The 18,145-nt window shown below is 39.3% G+C and overlaps 1 protein-coding gene across 1 annotated transcript in view; it reads right to left on the reverse strand.

Annotated features, from left to right (window-relative positions):
* Positions 1-3,019: 3,019 nt before the first annotated feature.
* scai (suppressor of cancer cell invasion) overlaps positions 3,020-18,145 on the reverse strand; it is a 95,264-nt gene continuing 80,138 nt past the window's right edge. Inside the window, 5 exon segments of the mRNA XM_052036997.1 lie at positions 3,020-5,157; positions 7,279-7,343; positions 7,346-7,372; positions 12,358-12,531; positions 13,112-13,184. Coding sequence (XP_051892957.1) covers positions 5,011-5,157; positions 7,279-7,343; positions 7,346-7,372; positions 12,358-12,531; positions 13,112-13,184 — 486 coding nt within the window. The 3' untranslated portion in view covers positions 3,020-5,010.

Raw genomic sequence — 18,145 nt, forward strand, 5'->3', positions numbered from 1 at the left:
TCTTTCCAAAATCTGCCTACTTATCTGCTCCTCAGTGTCCTGGTGGCTATTGGGGGGGCCTATAGAATACTCCCAATAGAATGATTGCTCCCTTCCTGTTTCTAACTTCCACCCACACTGACCTGGTAGACGATCCCTCCAATGATGTCCTCCCTTTCTGCAGCTGTGATACTATCCCTGACTAGCAATGCCACTGCCCCCCCCCCTTTTTACCTCCTTCCCTGTCCCTTTTGAAACATCTAAACCCCGGAACATCAAGCATCCAATCCTGCCCTCCTTGCAACAGCCATGTCTCTGTAATGGCCACAACATCGTAACTCCACGTACTGATTCGTGCTCCAAATTCATCACCCTTATTCTTAATACTTCTCGCATCAAAGTAAACATTTCAACCCATCCAACTGACTGCATTTATGACCTATCCACTGTCTATCCCTCCTCACAGTCTCTCCACATAATGCATCTACCTTTACACCAACTGCTCCATCATCTAACTAATACTCTGGTTTCCATCCCCCTGCCAACCTAGTTTAAACCCTCTCCAACAGCTCCAGCAAACCTGCCCGCTAGGACATCGGTCCCTCTTGAGTTCAGGTGTAACCTGTCCCTTTTGTACAGGTTATACTTTCCCCAGATCCCAGTGATCCACAAATCTGAAACCCTGCCCCCTTCACCAACTCTTCAGCCATGCATTCATCTGCCATATCTTCCTATTCTTACCCTCATTGGCACGTGGCACAGGCAGCAATCCAGAGATTGCCACCCTTGAGATCCTGCTTTTCGGCTTCATTACTAACTCCCTATATTCCCTCTTCAGGATCTCATCCCTTTTCCTACCTATGTCGTTGGTACCAGTGTGTACCACGACTTCTGGCTGCTCTCTCTCCCCCTTAAGAATGCTGTGGATTTGATCCGAGACACCTCTGACCTTGGCACAGAATCTCCTATCTGTTCCCCTAACCAATGAATCCCCTATCACTACCGCAGTCCTCTTCTTCCCCCTTCCCTTCTGTGCCTCAGAGTCAGACTCAGTGCCAGAGATCTGGCCGCTGTGGCTTTCCCCTGGTAGGTCGTTTCCCCTCAACAGTATCCAAAACAATATACTTGTTATTGAGGGGAATGGCCACTGGGGCACCCCGCACTGACTGTCTATTCCCTTCCCCTCTGCTGATGGTCACCCAGCTACCTGCATTCTGCACTCTAGGTGTGACTGCCTCCCGGTAACTCCTACCACCTCCTCAGTTTCCCAAATGATTTCTATGATTCATCCAGCTCAAGTTAACACGGTCTAATGACTCCACATTCTTTGTCAGTGATAAGGTTCCCAATAACAGATCAAAGCCTTCACTTTAAAGAAAAAGGGTGGCACATTGCTTATTAATAACCATTTCTCTACAGTTGTAAATCACACTTTCCCTAGCAATTAAGTTTGGTAACTTCCAACATTCAGATATAAATATTTCTTAACCCATTGGTAAGATGTTCATCCATGTGATGAGTGCAAGAAACTGCCAGCACTTGGAAGAGAAGGGGATAATGTGAGGAAGGAGGGCTTCATTCCTATAATGAAATAAAATTTACTTTCTATAAGCTTAAAAAAAAGCCATGCATTCATGATGTTAACAGTGCTCCCTGCGATAGTGGATTTGATTGAAAGAAATTAAAATCTTGACTGTTTTCTGTTTTTTTCTGTTGCTAATATGCCAAAATGTGCATTAATTAATTTCATTAAAATGTTCTTGCACTGAGAGGGCAAAATGCCAATGGTGTGTTGGAGTAGCAGACCAAGAGAGTATACCAGTCAAGAACGTGAGGGGGTTCTGCCATACAACAGCCAAAGCAGACTTTGGTTTTAGTTTGGATGGCAGAGTGATCAGCCAGTCAGCTGCATTACAGAGATCCTCAATTCCATGTTGTCCTTCAAATTGTTTAGAAGGATTTCTGAGAAAGTAAATCTGCTTAGCTGAATTACAAGAAGATTACAATTATGATTAAGCAGCTTTGTGTCTAATTGTCAAAAATCACTCTCCAGCTCCTCAATGATCAATTATTCCTGAATTAAACATGGGATAATCCTTTGGGGTGGGAGCAAGGTCATGCAAATTCACAAAATCCTATAAGTATACAGCTCCTTTCATGACCTTTGGACATCACAAAGCACTTAAAAGCCAATTTCAACACAGTTATTGTTGCAAAATAGGAAATATAGCAGCCAGTTGCCATACAACACACTCCCACAAACAGTGATCAGAATCAAGTTTATTATCACTGACATATGTCGTGAAATTGTTGTTTTTCGTGATGTGATAACGGCTAGATGATCTGTGTTTGTGTTGTTGGTTGACCAGGCACTCAGGAGACCTCTCTACTTTAATATCTCATCTGCAAGTTGGTACTTCCAACAGTGCAGAAATCCCACCAACGTACAAGGTTGTAAGGCTAGATTTTTATTCTTGTCAAATAAAAAATAAGGGGGACGTTCCTAGGTTGCCCTTGAGCTGAGGAAACTTGGTTGAGGAACTGAGTAATTTTTTCAAGGGGTTGAGGAAGTAAATGGCAAGAAATATGGTCATGAGTAAGCAGATTGTTGCAGTGCCACAACAGATATGTCACAATGTCCAGAGAAAGTAGAATGACTAAAAAATCCACAAGGGTAGTTTCTGTAAAATATAAAACTATTGTTAAGTAGTTGCAAATTAAAAAGGGGAATAAACTTTTCCACCCAAAAAAAAACATTATAGTTGGACTAACTTTTTACCTTCACAGTGGTCAGCACACTGAGTGACTCGATCATGAGAGTCAGTGGAAGCTCCAATACTACAGCTTGTTTAACAAATTGTTTAAATAAGGTCACAAGTTTTAATCCAAATATATTGCCAGAATAAAACTGTTCATTTTAGTCATGCCAGTAATATAAGGATCTTAAGACTGCATTCTCTTTTTAATATTGAATCCCAACATCATCGATAATGTGCACAGGAATATTCTTTAACATATAAAGAATTAACACAGCTTTAGGATTCCTTTTTATTGTGTCTCATTGATAGAGCATCGAATAATACACATTTATTACAAACACACAATAGAAACAAAAATATACAACAGTTAAACTACTTTACTCACAAGACACATAATATGCGGACAGTGAGAACATTTTCTCCAGTGTGTGCCATCTGTTTATCTTTAAATATAACTAAAAGTATAGAACTCTGCTTTCATCTTGCATTTTTTTTTGCTTCAAGATAGTAGCAAAAGATCACATTTGAATCAAATACATGCACATGTCGAGAAGGTGCAGCTCAGGAGTCAGGCTGCACCAAGTAAATACAACATGATTCACAAAAAAATCTTCATTGGAAAAAACTTAAAACAACTTTCTTGTTGCAGTTATTTTACATATTAATTATTGGCCACTTTTAGAACTTTGGAAGCAGAAAGCATTGTCAATACTACAATGTCCTCGTGTTATTTGGCCAGTAAGAATTCTAATTAAGCTGCCTTTTGTTTTACTTATTTTAAAATATTTTAGCCAAAACACATTTAGACTTTAACAAGACAAATTCAAGTGACAGAATATCAGACCAATAACATATTAAACCAGATCTACATGATGATTTGATAGTCACTAAATCTTTATATCAGAGAAATTTCACACAAGTCAAAAGTTGCTTCTAAACAGAAGATAACAATAAGTAAATGAATGATGAATTAACATGATGCAAAAAAATGTGGCCACAAGCATAAAAAGCATCTTTAATAGTCTCATTATTTGTCATAGCCAAATCAAAACCTATCACACGAAAAACTTACTTCCTTTACATAATGAAAATACAAAGTATATTTGGCAAAGATATGAATATCAAAGCATTTACACAAAAAAACCTTGCTTATTTCAAGTATCTACGTATAAAAATGTAGCAGCGTCATATGGCTAAAAGAAAAGTGCGTTATGCAGCACAATACTAATAACCATAAACTGTGTGAACACTTATGGTTATTGTGTTGAGAACACAACACACTTTTCAGCTTCTAATTTCTACATGTTTTTCTGGGGCACAACATTAAATTATAGCTGCTAGTAATTTTACAACTAAAACTGTTTCTCTTTCAAAGAGGAAACACATGGGGAATATTTAAGTTAAGTTTATCTTTTATTTTCTTAAAATGATACTTAGCTGCAAAAGTAAACAATTATTTTGTATGCGCACATACTAACCTGAAAATAAGTGAACTAAATCAGACCACATTGTAAGATATCAGGTATCATGCTACAGGTTTTAGTAGCAATTCCATTAAGAAAGAAAATCTGGATACAGACACAAACCTACCTTAATCTTCAGGATTCTGTCTTGAATGTCTCCTGGTAGCTGTGGTTCACTCACATCAACAGAGCATGCTCAATAGTCTCAGTGCACTGTCACCACTCAGTGTTCCAGGCCATGTTGTATCAAATTGCAGTAAAATACAGTAGGTGTGCTGGATCCTCATAATTATATCAAAAACTATCAAAGGGATGAACTATAAGACCAAAACTAGTACACATGATTAACTAGAATACACAAAATGGAACACAATGTCACGGGCAATTATTCATATTATATATAGATATATTTTTATACATATTTGCTGCCAAGAGATAATTTATAAAACTCTTAAAATGACACCCTTAACATCTGGGTGTTTCACTGTTACATAGAATGAGTCAAAAAGCTTCTATTGCTTTTTGTTGTAAATGCCCTTTTAGCTACTTGTTTATAAATCATCTTTATACTTGTGTCCTGCTGTGTTAATGTTTTATTCACAACACTGTTACTACACTCTGACTATGGAACAAGCGTCAACTACTGAAACAACATCATTCTGCAGATACAAGAGTCTGAGAAATTTTTTTGACCAAAGAGACTGATGTTTGAAAATGAAGTGCTTCAGTTATCCTACACATAAACACAAAGAAAACAGTCTTCTTCAGAAGCATTGGCTTCAAAGTAAACCATTAATTTTCTCAATTTTCTAGTATTCATCAGTGGTCTTTTCCAGGAAAAGATTTCGAACGTCCAAAATGGAAGCCAGTTCCAGAATGTGATTCTGAAGAACAGGGTTCTCCACACTGTCTTCTTTCTGCAACTGTGGGTACGTTTCTGGGTAATTTCGAGTTTCCTTTCAATTGATGAGGGAAACAAAAGCAGGAGAGTAAATAGCTGTGCAAAGAATCAAACTTAATGTTTCCCTTTGAGCTCCCCATACTGTGACATATCTGAGGCAGATGGTTTCAAGTTAATTAATACAAGACTCAATTTCATAACTAAAGGATTCAAACAAAAGGAGAAATGCAAGTGAATAACTAAATCCAGAGTGCAAAATAGGATACAAGGCTTGATAAAATTATCAAGTTTTAATACAATCAACACAGAGGTAAAACTGAAGAAAAGTAACATGGGTAAAGGCACAAGGATCTAACATCTTGAGCAACATTGGCAAGGAAGGCTGCAGCAAGTAAAGATATGGCTCACGTGCAAATGATCAGAAGCACTACATACATTCTCAAGATCAATATGCCAGCAATGTGTACAGTGGAGATAGATTGATGCTGACAAGACAGAGTGGAAATAAAAACTTGGTGTGAAGCAGTTCCATCATGGTGAGAAAGATTCATCTGTGTAAGTAACTCGTTTTGAATGTCCACCAAATGCCTATCTAACCTCCCACCCTTTATTTCGTTGCAATGAATGTCAATCATGTTTGAGGAACAGCATTGTATTTTTCTATCAGACAGACTGACTAACATTGATTTCAGCATCTCAAAGCCTAAACCAATGCTTCCACTTCCTTACTGCAGGAACTGTTGATGATGCAGGGTGCCAGCATTTAGAGGGTGAAAGGACATCGAGGGTGGGAACCTCTCAGTAGAAGGTCTAGCCAGTAGCCCACGTCCTCCTTTATCAACCCTTTATTCCTCAGCCTCTGATGTCTACTCTATTTGCAAATACTTCCTTTGAGCCTTCCTCTTACTGCCCATGTTTTGGAGGAGGAGATTTGAAAAGAGGTGAGTCTCCGTGCTTGTGCTTGGGAGTTTTATCTTGCCGGAGTCTAGAAGAGGCACATTTGCAAGGTGTTAACAGTTGATTGGCTGGTTAACAGCAGCCAATAAAAGAAGCAAGGGTCAAGCAGAGTGGCCATTTTGGAGCAGCCGTTGTGTGGGTGGGCCAGCATTAGAGAGGAGAGCTGAGGCTTTGGCTCAAGAGGTGGCGGCTAAGAAGTTGGTGACTTAGAGCAGGAGAATCGAAAAGAAGTGCATCTCCTTGCTTGTGACTTTCACTTGCAGGAATTTAAGAGGTAAATCAGCTAATTAATAGGTTAGTTAGTTAGTTAAATCAGTTAGTTAATAGGTGATTGGCTAATTATCAGCAGCTAATAAAAAGAGGTTAGGGTCGTGAGGTGGCCATTTTGGAGTGGCCATTTTGGAGCTGCCATTTTGAAAAGGGCTGTTGTCTAGTCAAAGTGCTGCTGGTTGTCTAAGTGTGGGTTTTGGTGAATTCCAGGCTTCAGTGAGGAGGGTGAGCAACACTAAGGGAAAGTGAGGGTAGGTACTTATTCTTTTTTTTCTGTCTCTTTATTTTCCCTCAAAGCTTTTTAGTCATGGCAGGTGAGCTCAGACCCGTGTCATGCTCCTCTGCGCAATGTGGGAACTCGGAGGCTGTCAGTGTCCCTGATGACTATGTGTGCAGGAAGTGTGTCCAGCTGCAGCTCCTGAGAGACCGCATGACAGCACTCAAGCTGCGCATGGATTCGCTTTGGAGCATCTGCAATGCTGAGAATGTTGTGGGTAGCACGTTTAGTGAGTTGGTCACATCGCAGTTTAAAGGCCTAGGGAAAGATGGGGAATGGGTGACCAACAGGTAGAGCAGTAGCAGGAAGGTAGTGCAGGAGTCCCCCTGCGGTCATCTCCCTCAAACAGATACACTGGAACTCTGTCTAAATGCATGGTTTCAACAAATGCAGCAATTCAAAGCAGCTCACCAGCACTTCAAGGGCAATTAGAGATAGTATTAAATATTGGTGTTGTCAGTAACACTGTGAATAATAACATTTTATAGTGAATGTTGGCAGAATCCCTGATCACAGAAAATATCAGAGCTATCCCTGTTCTCATGAGTGAGAAACTCTCAAATTAATGGGACAGCATATATTTTATAGAAGCTATACCTGACTCAGTTTCAACAATCAATTGTTGTTGTATTCCTGAAGTCAAAATTAAAGAAAAAAAATCTTACCCTAAACATTTTTGTGCAGTCTCATGGTTGCAGAGCAGAGAACAAAGCGGGTCAAAAGTAGTCGAAGAAATCATCACCAAAAAACTGAAGAAATGCTTGATCTGCAATTGGAAACAAAAGAATGGAAATTGTTCTGAACAGGTAATTTGTGATGTTCAGTCAGCATTCAAGGTTGTGAATACAAGAACATAAAAAAACACAAGTAGGTAGTAGCCATTTGGGCCTTTTATTCCTGCTCCCACCATTAAACAAGATCATGGCTGATGTTTTTACCTCAGCACCACTAACCAATACCTGATAGGAGATGCTAACAGGACTAGACTACAACTTATTTTGAGTGTTTAATGCAACCATGCAATGATGAGATTTGTTGAAGGCTTGTTGCATTTTTATCCCCTCTGATTAATTTTTGTAGTCATGAAAAAGGCTTCATTTTACAATCCAAAATCCTTTGAGTCCAACGTTTAAACAATTGTAATCTCAGTCTCGTGGGAAAAACATGGTGATGTGACAAGAGAGTTAAGACACTGTAACACAGGACAGCATTCATTGTGTAGTCATTATGGAGAATATGAGACAGCCTTTGCTTTTTTTTATCATTTCAAATGTAAAAAGGTGGTTTAATGTTGTATGAGAGCTCTGGCGTACGACACTTGTACTTAGCTCAGTGAAAGTGTCTTTTTTTTGATAATTTACCACAAAAAACTGACCACTGACCACTTAACCACTTGTAGTGTCAATGTAATTTGTCAAATTAAATAGAATTGCAGCACAGATGTTTAACCCAGTTTGAATGCTCAGTGAACTTATTAAATTAGCTTCTGTAAGGAAATAAAACTTAAAATACCACCAAGCACGAAGTTAGAGTCAAAGAATCATACAGCACAAAAACTGGCCCTTTGGCCCATCATGTCCCTGCTGACCATTGTACTTGCAGCCACATGTACCTGCTTAAGGTCTATAGTCTTCGATGCCTTGGCAATTCAAGTGCCTAGATGCTGCTTAGATGTTGTGAAAGTATCTGCCTCCTCCACCTCCTCAGACAGCTCAATCCACATTCCAACCACTCTGCATAAAATTCCCTTTCAGATCCCTTCCAAACCCTCTATCTCTTGCACTTATACCACCTTGTTTTAGATACCCAACCAAGGGAAAACGATTCTTACTCTCTACCTTATTTATCCCCCTCATAATTCTGTACATCTCTCAGGTCACCCCTCAGCTTCATCCACTCCAGTGCATCCAGTCTCTTCTTACAACTGAAAAGCTCCAATCCAGGCAACGTCCTGGTGAATCTCCTCTGCACCCTCTCCAGCATAATCGCATCCTTCCTGTAGTGTGGTGACCAGAACTGCACACCATAGTCCACCATCTGCACAGCAGTAGTTCAACTTCCTACAACTTAATCCTTTTGAGGGGTTATCCCTGAAACAATTGCATTCTTTACAGACACTACCTGATGTGCTGTTTGTTTCCAGCACTTTGTGTCAGAGTTCGAAGATGGGTGTATTTTTGGAACAAGGGTACTTTCCACCAGTAATCAATGGCAAAATCTTGATTCAGGGTATGCAAAATACATCATGGGATCTAATCAGGAGAGCTGAGAGACTGAAGATGCTGGAATCTGGAGCAAACACACAAAACGCTGAGTCGGGCAGCATCTACGGAGGGAAACGGACTTGAGATCTGAGTCCAGATCAAAAAGTTGCCAGTCCGTTTCCCTCCACAAATGCTGCTTGCCCCGCTGAGATCCTCCAGCGTGCTGTGTGTTGCATGGGGTCCATCAGTTTTAATAGCCTACATAAGCATTACCCAACCTACTCTTAAAATGTGTGAAGTAAATTATTATTTATTCTGAAATGTTATTGAGCATTGTAGTGATGAAAATGCTAAAGCTTTACAGTGGCACAGTACAGCAGCAGGTGGTATTGCTGTCTCATAGTTCTGGCAATCAGAGTTCATTCCTGACTTTTGGCGCTAGGTTAACTGACTACTGTAAAGTACCAGTAGGTTGGTGGTAGAACAATCAAATCCAAACTGATGGCCACATGGGAATAATAGGTTACAAGAAAGTAAGTTGGCGAATGGGAGTGATAGGAAAGCAAGGAGCCAGCATATACTCCAAGGGCTGAATGGCCCTGAGTAAACAGCCCATGAGAAATGCACGCATTATACTTATCAACAGAAAAATCAGATTCTGTCATGTACAAGTTCCCACTCTGGAACTAAAGTAGAATTCAATGCCCAAGAGAAACAAAACCATGCAGAAGTTAATTTGGGCTATCAGTACCGAGAGTAAATGATTCATTTCATTGCCAAGTTAAATGTGTCTGCTTCCCACATACCCATCACCCCCTGAACCCTGGAATGAGCAAGTAAACCTCCCAGATATCTCGCAAGAAGAGAGTCCATGAAGACAGCCAATCACCACACCTTAGAACAGCTGCAGGTAGGGAATAAGAATAGTTTACCAACTTCAGCTACATCTGAAGGACAAATTCTAAATGCAATAACTGTGTATCATTGGGAGTTGTTGGGAAAGGAATGAAATTTCCCTCAGTTCAAAGAACCCCAAATTTATGTTTCCTGTACAGAAAATGGCTCATCAATGTATCAAAATGGTACAAGCACCAATGGACACGTTTCAAATACCTGTCTAATTTTGGGAAGAAAAGTACAGGCTTTTTAATTAATTGCTGTATTCAGGTCAGGTGGAAAGCTGTATTATACCATCGAGTCACAATATAATTGAGTTCAGTTTCAAATTTTGAAAAAGGGAAGCTGATAGCAGGTGCATCAATATTTCAGTGGAACAAAGGAAGTTACAGTGGCATCAGAGAGGAACTGGCCCAAATTGATTGGAAAAGTAAGCTAGTTGGAGGGACGGCAGAGCAGAAATGGATGGAATTTCTACAAGAAATAAGGAAAATGCAGGATAGATATATTTCAAGAAAAAAGGTTATGAATAGAAAAATGGCACAAATGTGGATAACGAGAGAGGTGAAAGCTAAAATAAAAGCAAAAGGGAGGGCATACAAGGAAGCAAAAATTACTGGGAAAACAGAAGACTAGGAAACTTTTAAAAACACAAAGAAACTAAGAAGGTCATTAGGAAAGAAAAGATGAATTATGAAAGGAAGTTGGCAGATAACATTCAAAAGGATACTAAGAGTTTTGTTAAATATATGAAGAGTAAAAGAGACACGGGTTGATATAGGACCAATTGAAAATGGTGTGGAAGAGATCGTAATGGATAACAAAGATATGGTAGAGGAACTAAATGAGTATTTTGCATCGGTCTTCACTGTGGAGGACATCAGCAATATACCTGATAGTCAGGGGTCTCGGGATAGAACTGAGTTCAGTCAAGATTACTAGAGAGAAGGTGCTCGAGAAGCTAAATGCACTAAAGACAGATAAGTCTCCCGGACCAGATGAAGTGCACCCTCGGGTTCTGAAGGAGGTGGCTTTAGAGATAGTGGAGGCAATTGGTGACAATTTTCCAGGTAATCAATAGATTCCGGCATGGTTCCAGAGGACTGGAGGGTCGCAAATGTAGTTCCGCTGTATAAGAAAGGTGGGAGCAGCATAAAGGGAAATTACGACCTATTAGTCTGACATCGGTGGTTGGAAAGTTATTGGAATCGATCCTCAAGGATGAGGTTATGGAATATCTAGAGGTGCAAGCGCAAGATAGGTGGCAAGGCAAGATAGGTCCAAGCCAGCATGGTTTCATGAAGGGAAGATCCTGCCTGACCAACCCTATTGGAGTTTTTTTGAAGAAATCACAGGTAGGGTGGATAAGGGAGAGGCTGTGGATGTTGTGTATTTAGACTTTCAAAAGGCCTTCGACAAGGTGCCGCACAAGAGGCTGATTAATAAGATGAGAGGTCATGGAATTACAGGTAGGATATTAGAATGGGTGGAGCATTGGCTGCTAGGCAGAAAGCAAAGGGTGGGAATAAAGGGATCCTGTTCTGGTTGGCTGCTGGTTGCCAGTGGGTGTTCTGCAGGGGTCGGTGTTGGGGCCGCTTCTTTTAACATTGCTACATCAATGATTTAGATTATGGAGTAAATGGTTTTGTGGCTAAGTTTGCAGACGACACCAAGATAGGTGGAGGAGTAGGGGAGTATTGAAGAAACAGGAAGGTTGCAGAGAGACCTAGATAGTTTAGGAGTATGGGAAAGGAAATGGCAGATGAGATTCAATGTTGAGAAATGTGCCGTTGTACACTTTGGAAAAGAAATAAACGGCCAAGATTATTATCTAGATGGGGAGAAATTCAAAGTACAGAAGTGCAAAGGGACTTGGGGGTCCTCGTGTAGGACACCCTAAAGGTTAACCACCAGGTCAGATTGGCGGTTGGAAAAAAAAGCGAATGCTATGTTGGCGTTCATTTTGAGAGTATAACGTACAAAGTAAGGAAGTGTTGATGAGGCTTTATGGGGCACTGGTGAGGCCTCATTTGGAATAATGTGTGCAGTTTTGGGCCCCATATCTTAGGAAGGATGTACTGATGCTGGAGAGGGTTCAGAAAAGATTTACGAGGATGATTCCGGAATGAAAGGGTTTACATACGATGAGCGTTTGTCAGCTCTTGGACTGTACTCACTGGAGTGCAGAAGAATGAGAGGGGACCTCACAGAAACATTTCAAATGTTGAAAGGACTGGACAGAGTAGATAAGGCTAAGCTGTTTCCCTTGGTGGGTGAGTCCAGGACTAGAGGGCACAGTCTTTAGAATTAGAAGGTACCCGTTTAAAACAAAATGAGGAGAAATTTCTTTCACCAGCCTATAGCGAAATTATGGAATCCTTTGCCACGTACAGCTGTGGAGGCCCAATCATTGGGGGCGTTTAAGGAGGAGATTGATAGGTATCCTAATTAGTCAAAGTCATCAAGGGATATGGGGATAAGGTTAGAAATGGGGGCTAGGTAGGAATAGTTCTAGTTTAGCTCATGGAGCAGACTCGATGGGCTGAACAGCCTACTTCTGCTCCTTTGTCTTGTGAGTCTTATTACTGGAAATAATTACTTTATTTGATCATGAATTCATTTGATCATAAAATATCAGATTGTAACTTACCCACAGTCCGTGACTTAGTCAGCAGGTGAGCTATGTCTCTATAAATCTTAAGAAGGTATTCCTGACATTTATCCCACAATCCCTTTCTCATACTTGTGAGTCGGCACATAAAGAGAAACGCCATCAAAGGATTATACAGGAAGAGGGTGAAAAGACTGCCTCGTTGAGTTTGATCTGCAAAAAGAGGTGCAAAATTTAGGGAAGAATTTTTCCATCATGAATTCTTAACACTACCATGACCATGAAAATTAAAAATGAATCCATCACTTTCAGTGCTTATAATGTGACTAAGACACAGTTTCATTCTGTTTTCCCAGTTTACTTGACTTTACTATAATTGTCTAGTTGCCAAATAAGTTCCCCAAATATGTATTTCAACATTTATTTATTTACAAAGTAACCGTGTCAGGTAGTGCACATCTGATAATCACAAACCCCATTGATTGGGAAAACACTGGTGGTTTGTTGAAGCCCACTGAGCAACATCTTTCCCACCTCTTCACCATCCTACATAAACTCAGGAAATTACAAACCTCAAATTTCTATTTCACTACAGGGTTAATTGGATCATACTACCAATAGCAAATAGTAAAATGGTATACACTATTTGTGAGCCACAAATTTCTTAAGATACTGTGGGAAAATAATGGCAACTGAGAAAGGTAGGTACTGCTCTGCATTAGTAACCATGTGCAATAGCTAAATGGCATAGTAATTAAGTTGCGTTTTAAACAGCGTTTAAATGCATTCATACCTTGTAAACCTTTGGGATACGCTGTTGGCGAAAGTAGGCAAACTAAAGGCTGACCAAACAAGTTGATAAAATTCTGAAACACAAAAGGGAAATCAGAAACTTCAACACGAATACCTGAATATCCTTATGAAATTGCACTGGGCAGCAATGGTCAGCACATTTGACTAGCAAGGATATAGTGTTATAAAATAACAGCAATTTATTTGAGCTCTTCATATTTAGTATTTGTAGTTTCTCAATTAACACCATGACTAATAAGTGATGTCCTACAGCATGGTTATAAAGCAGTATGTTCAATACTCAAAACTTTCACACTTATGAAGTTCCCAAATCAGAATGATTTAAAATTTTATTTGACCTTTTATGCATCATTCTCTGTTCTCCCCCCCTAATGTGGGTCAAAATTCTACTTCACAACCCCACTTAAGCTTAGTTTTTCCTCTTTTTCTTTCTGAAATAGGCTGCATTTTCTTCTTCATTCCCTGGAAATGTTTTTATTCTCTTCTGGAAATGGCATCTTTTAACTGTTTTGCAGTGCTTTTGTTTAAAGCCCTGTTATATTGTACTGTGTGCCATGTTCTGTTTAACAGCATACAAACGATGGAAATTCAGTAAATGGTAAAATGTATGACGTAGACAAGAACACAGCAGGAGCAAAAGCTGAACATGAAATAGGTGAAATGATGGAATAATGGCTTATGAAAAAGATAGAGGCAATCAATATCAGCACGCTTTATAGAAAAGCAACAGGATGACATTTTTTTATTCTTAAGCAACACAAGAAATGCACCAGTGCTCAGTACCATCTCCGTAACCTAATTGAGCTGCACTGTAATGTGCAAGGGCTTTTATTCCTTGAGGTGCCCATCTTTTACAGAGCCTCGCTAATCATTTCTCCAAGTGGTAAGTTGCCAGAGTCAGCACAACTGCCTGTGCACATCTGCTTTTCCCCCTCCCACTGTTCTTGCAATGAAGCTCTATTGCTCCAACATAACCTCTGCCTCGAAACAGCCTCCCTCTTAAACATGTGTCGGCCACATCCACATACATTTGGTACTTGGATTTAATCATCATTGACTGTTGAGATTTAAGCTCTGAAATCCCCTCCCTAAATACCTCCATCTTCCTCTTCTTTTCTAAGAAACTTTGAGCCAACTTTTGGTCATCATTCCTGCATCTGCTTTTGTTTGAAAGGTGCCTGTGAATTCTCTGCAGAATTACATTAAAGGTACTGTATATTCACAAAACAGAAGGTACAATTATTGAAGGAGGAGCTAAACCTCATCTCTGCAGTTCCCAGAAAACTTTGACTAATAAATCCTACATTGATATCGAAGAGATAGTGTAATCAGTAAATGAAATAAACTCATAATATGCAAAAGCCTAACCAATTTTGGGAGTCGACTGAAGTAAAATTATGACCCAGGTTTAAAAGTAACAACAAGGTTTGGTCCACTGACCTCTTATCCAGAAACTCAGCATTTGAGTACACAAAACAGCAAAGCTGGGTATGTACTAGTAAAAGTTAATTACCACTGTAGAATCTCTCGCAATTTTTAAACAAACACAGAACCTCATTCTTTTTGATTATTAATTATTGTGGGGAAGTTAAAGAAATTGTTTTTAAACCTAGACTGTTAACTCTCTTAATTCCATCCTTCTGTCCCTCACTTTGCTATTTACAGTGAAGAAAATAATGTTACATTTCATGGTTTTGTTTCCTATAAAGGATTCTGCAATCTGAGCAGTTGAGAAGAAACACTAACTTTTTGCTCTATTGTCACAGATCTCTTGTAGATGACTCCATGCTATTGTGCATTTCCAACTACAATTAATCACGATCTAAAACTACTGCTGCAGTTACCCACCAAGGCTACTTTGACAGCGTGAACACCGTAGAACAACTACACCAAGCAATGGGAACACCTGCGCACTGTAATTTCCTTCCTGACCCAGACAGCATTCTGAGCTGGAAATATAATCAACAGCCCCTAATTTCACTGGGGTTAAATCCTGGAATCTGCTTACCCAACAACACTGTGGGAATATCTCACCGGAAGGACTGCAGTAATTCAGTAGTGCACTAGATGGCACAGTGAGTTGGCACACAGTGCTTGGACTAACATTTCATATGTAATTAAATGTAATGGTTCAGTGTCTTCCCCCAACTGGACCTTAAATGTCCGACATGGAGCAAACATTTTGGAGACTTGAACAAATTTGCAGAACAAAGGACAAATGATCCACAAGTCAGTATTAAAAGGGGAAACTACCACAAAGTTGGATGCTAAATAGAAAATTTACACTGACACATATGGTGAGTCCTTCTTTTAAAGCTGTGGTTGAGAAACGTTAGAGTTTTTACTCTGCATCTTGTCTCACTGTGCTTCACCCTCCAGTGCTCAACATGTACATGAGTGATGAAAAGAAAAATATTTCTCCTGCAAGCCTTTGACATTTTGCACCTTAATTCTGAAAATTTATCAAAGATTTAGGAAAATTTAAGGAAGAATTTTTGTCATTTTTGCACTTGCAATAGAAACATTATGACAACAGTCAAGGACCAGAGGAGCTTCAAATACTGTCTCACAGCTAACAAAATATATGGAATGTGCAATGAATCGTCCAAATGTGCCAAGATTAGAAAGATGCAAAGTGCCTACATTACCAAACTAATTACTAAAGGAATGGACTAAAGATATGGAGATGTGTTTAAATTCCACTGTGGTGGCTGAAGTATTTTAAATTCATTTTAGGTGAATTAAATTCTGGATTAAGAAGCTAGGATCAGTTACAGTAACTACAAAATACTAAATTGTTGTAAAAGGAGATAGATATCTGAAATCGTGAGCAGCACCAGCTTTTGTGATTGCAAAACCACAGTAAATGTGTTTTGACCCTTAATTGCCCTTCTACAGCAGTCTATCAAGTTATTTAGTTTAAGCGTAATTGGGAATGGACCATAAATACTAGCCTTGTCAGTGATACCCATATTTAGTGAATGAATAAAAGTTAAACAAAACACCATGGCCATTTACATTTAGACATAAATCTTTGAAACAGCAGTTACAAAGTGCATAAAAATCACTATATAATAACCTTCCTTAATGTAATCAAAAGTTGATTTCAGACAAGACCAGAGTACATTTGTTCCTTCTATTTTCTGAACAGCACTTTAAGATTTAAGGACTGAATGACACCATTCAATTTATTTTTAACCAAACAATGTAGAAAACTACAAACAATCCTATCATGGGTGATACATGGTATTAAATTTTAAATTAAAATAACGGAGTATAGCTCTGCACACAATTAAATTCTTGCAAAGCCACAATAAACTTGTTCTCAGACACCATGGCTTAGATTTAAATTTTAAATTAGGTACCACTAGCACTAATTTTAGGTCAGTGACCAGTTTTATGCACGAAACTGAAAAATGCTGGAGGATTAAAAGCCCACATTTAAATAATGAGAAGGTATCTAAATACAAATGAAGAAATATTTTTTTTCATAAAATTTTAATTAAAATTATTAATTTTTTTAAATAAATCGCACTTGGAAAAATGGGATCAAAACATGGAAGATACACAAGTTCCAGCAAGACTAATAAATAATCTGAAAAAGTCTTACTACCCATTCAGATCCAATCATCAACCTCTTTAAGATAAGGTAACCTTATTAGTCACATGTACATCGAAACACAGTGAAATGCATCTTTTGCGTAGAGTGTTCTGGGGGTAGCCCACAAGTGTCGCCACGCTTCCAGCGCCGACATAGGCATGCCCACAACTTCCTAACCCATGCGTCTTTGGGATGTGGGAGGAAACCGGAGCACCCGGAGGAAACCCATGCAGACACGGGGAGAATGTACAAACTCCTTACAGACAGCGGCTGGAATTGAACCCGGGTCGCTGGTGATGTAATAGCTGTAATGATATTACCTGATTTACAAACTATAGTTGCCGTACATACATTTATGATTAGAAATATGCCATGAAATTGAATACATCATTCACAGAAGAACAACACAGAGTTAGAACACAATAGGCTTTGCAAATATAGACTCCATGGGCCAAATGGCCTTCCTCTGAGGCTTTTAAACTGTACTAACTCAATGCACTGTGTAACGAATTGACCTGTATGATCAGTTTGCAAGACAAGTTTTTCACTGTACCTTGGTACAAGTAACATTAATAAACTAATACCAATAAAGTAATATTTTGAATGTCAAAGCAAAATCCTTCAAATTTCTTTGCTGTGTCCAAATGCTGGAGTGTACAATTTTTGAGTTGTTCTGGTGATATTAGAAAATTCCATTACAATGCTTTGGTAATCATGGGTTAAGATTAGGTTGAGGACGTGATATAATCAGCAGCTGTGGTCACATTATAGCACATTGAGTGAAGGAGAGGCACAGTGGTGCAGCTACAAGAGCTGCTGCCTAACCGCACCAGAGACCCAGGTTCAAACCTGATCTCCGGTGGTGTGTGTGTGTGGAGCTTGCACCACACTCTGTGACTGCATTGCACGAGTTTCCTCTGAGTACTCTGGTTTTCTCCCACATCCCAAAGATGTGTGGGTTGGTAGGTTAATTGGCCGCTATAAATTGCCCCCGGTACGTCAGCAAGTGGTAGAATCTGGGGGGGAGTTGATGGGGAGAATTAAAAAAATCTGGGATTAATGTAGGATTAGTGTAAATGGGTGGTTGATGATTGAGGTAGACTTGTTGGGCTGAAGGATCTGTTTCTCTCTCTCACTCGAAGTGAAGATAGCAATGCTTACTTGGGAATAATGTAGTAAAACACTTTCAATTGAAGCATAGGAATTTACACCATAAAAAGAGTGTTAAAATGGAAATTAGAAATAATGGAAAGGGATTGGCTAATTGTTAGTTTTAACACACAGACTCATGAAGCTTGAAGCTTTTAAACAATTAATAAGAGATCTTTGCACAATATCCCAGCACCAAGAAAGACGATATAAAACATTCTTTCCTGTCAAAAGTTAAAATGCATGTTTTCCCTCCCATAGCAG

The sequence above is a fragment of the Pristis pectinata genome, chromosome 23, assembly GCF_009764475.1.
Source record: "Pristis pectinata isolate sPriPec2 chromosome 23, sPriPec2.1.pri, whole genome shotgun sequence".
NCBI classification, from domain to species: Eukaryota; Metazoa; Chordata; class Chondrichthyes; order Rhinopristiformes; family Pristidae; genus Pristis; species Pristis pectinata.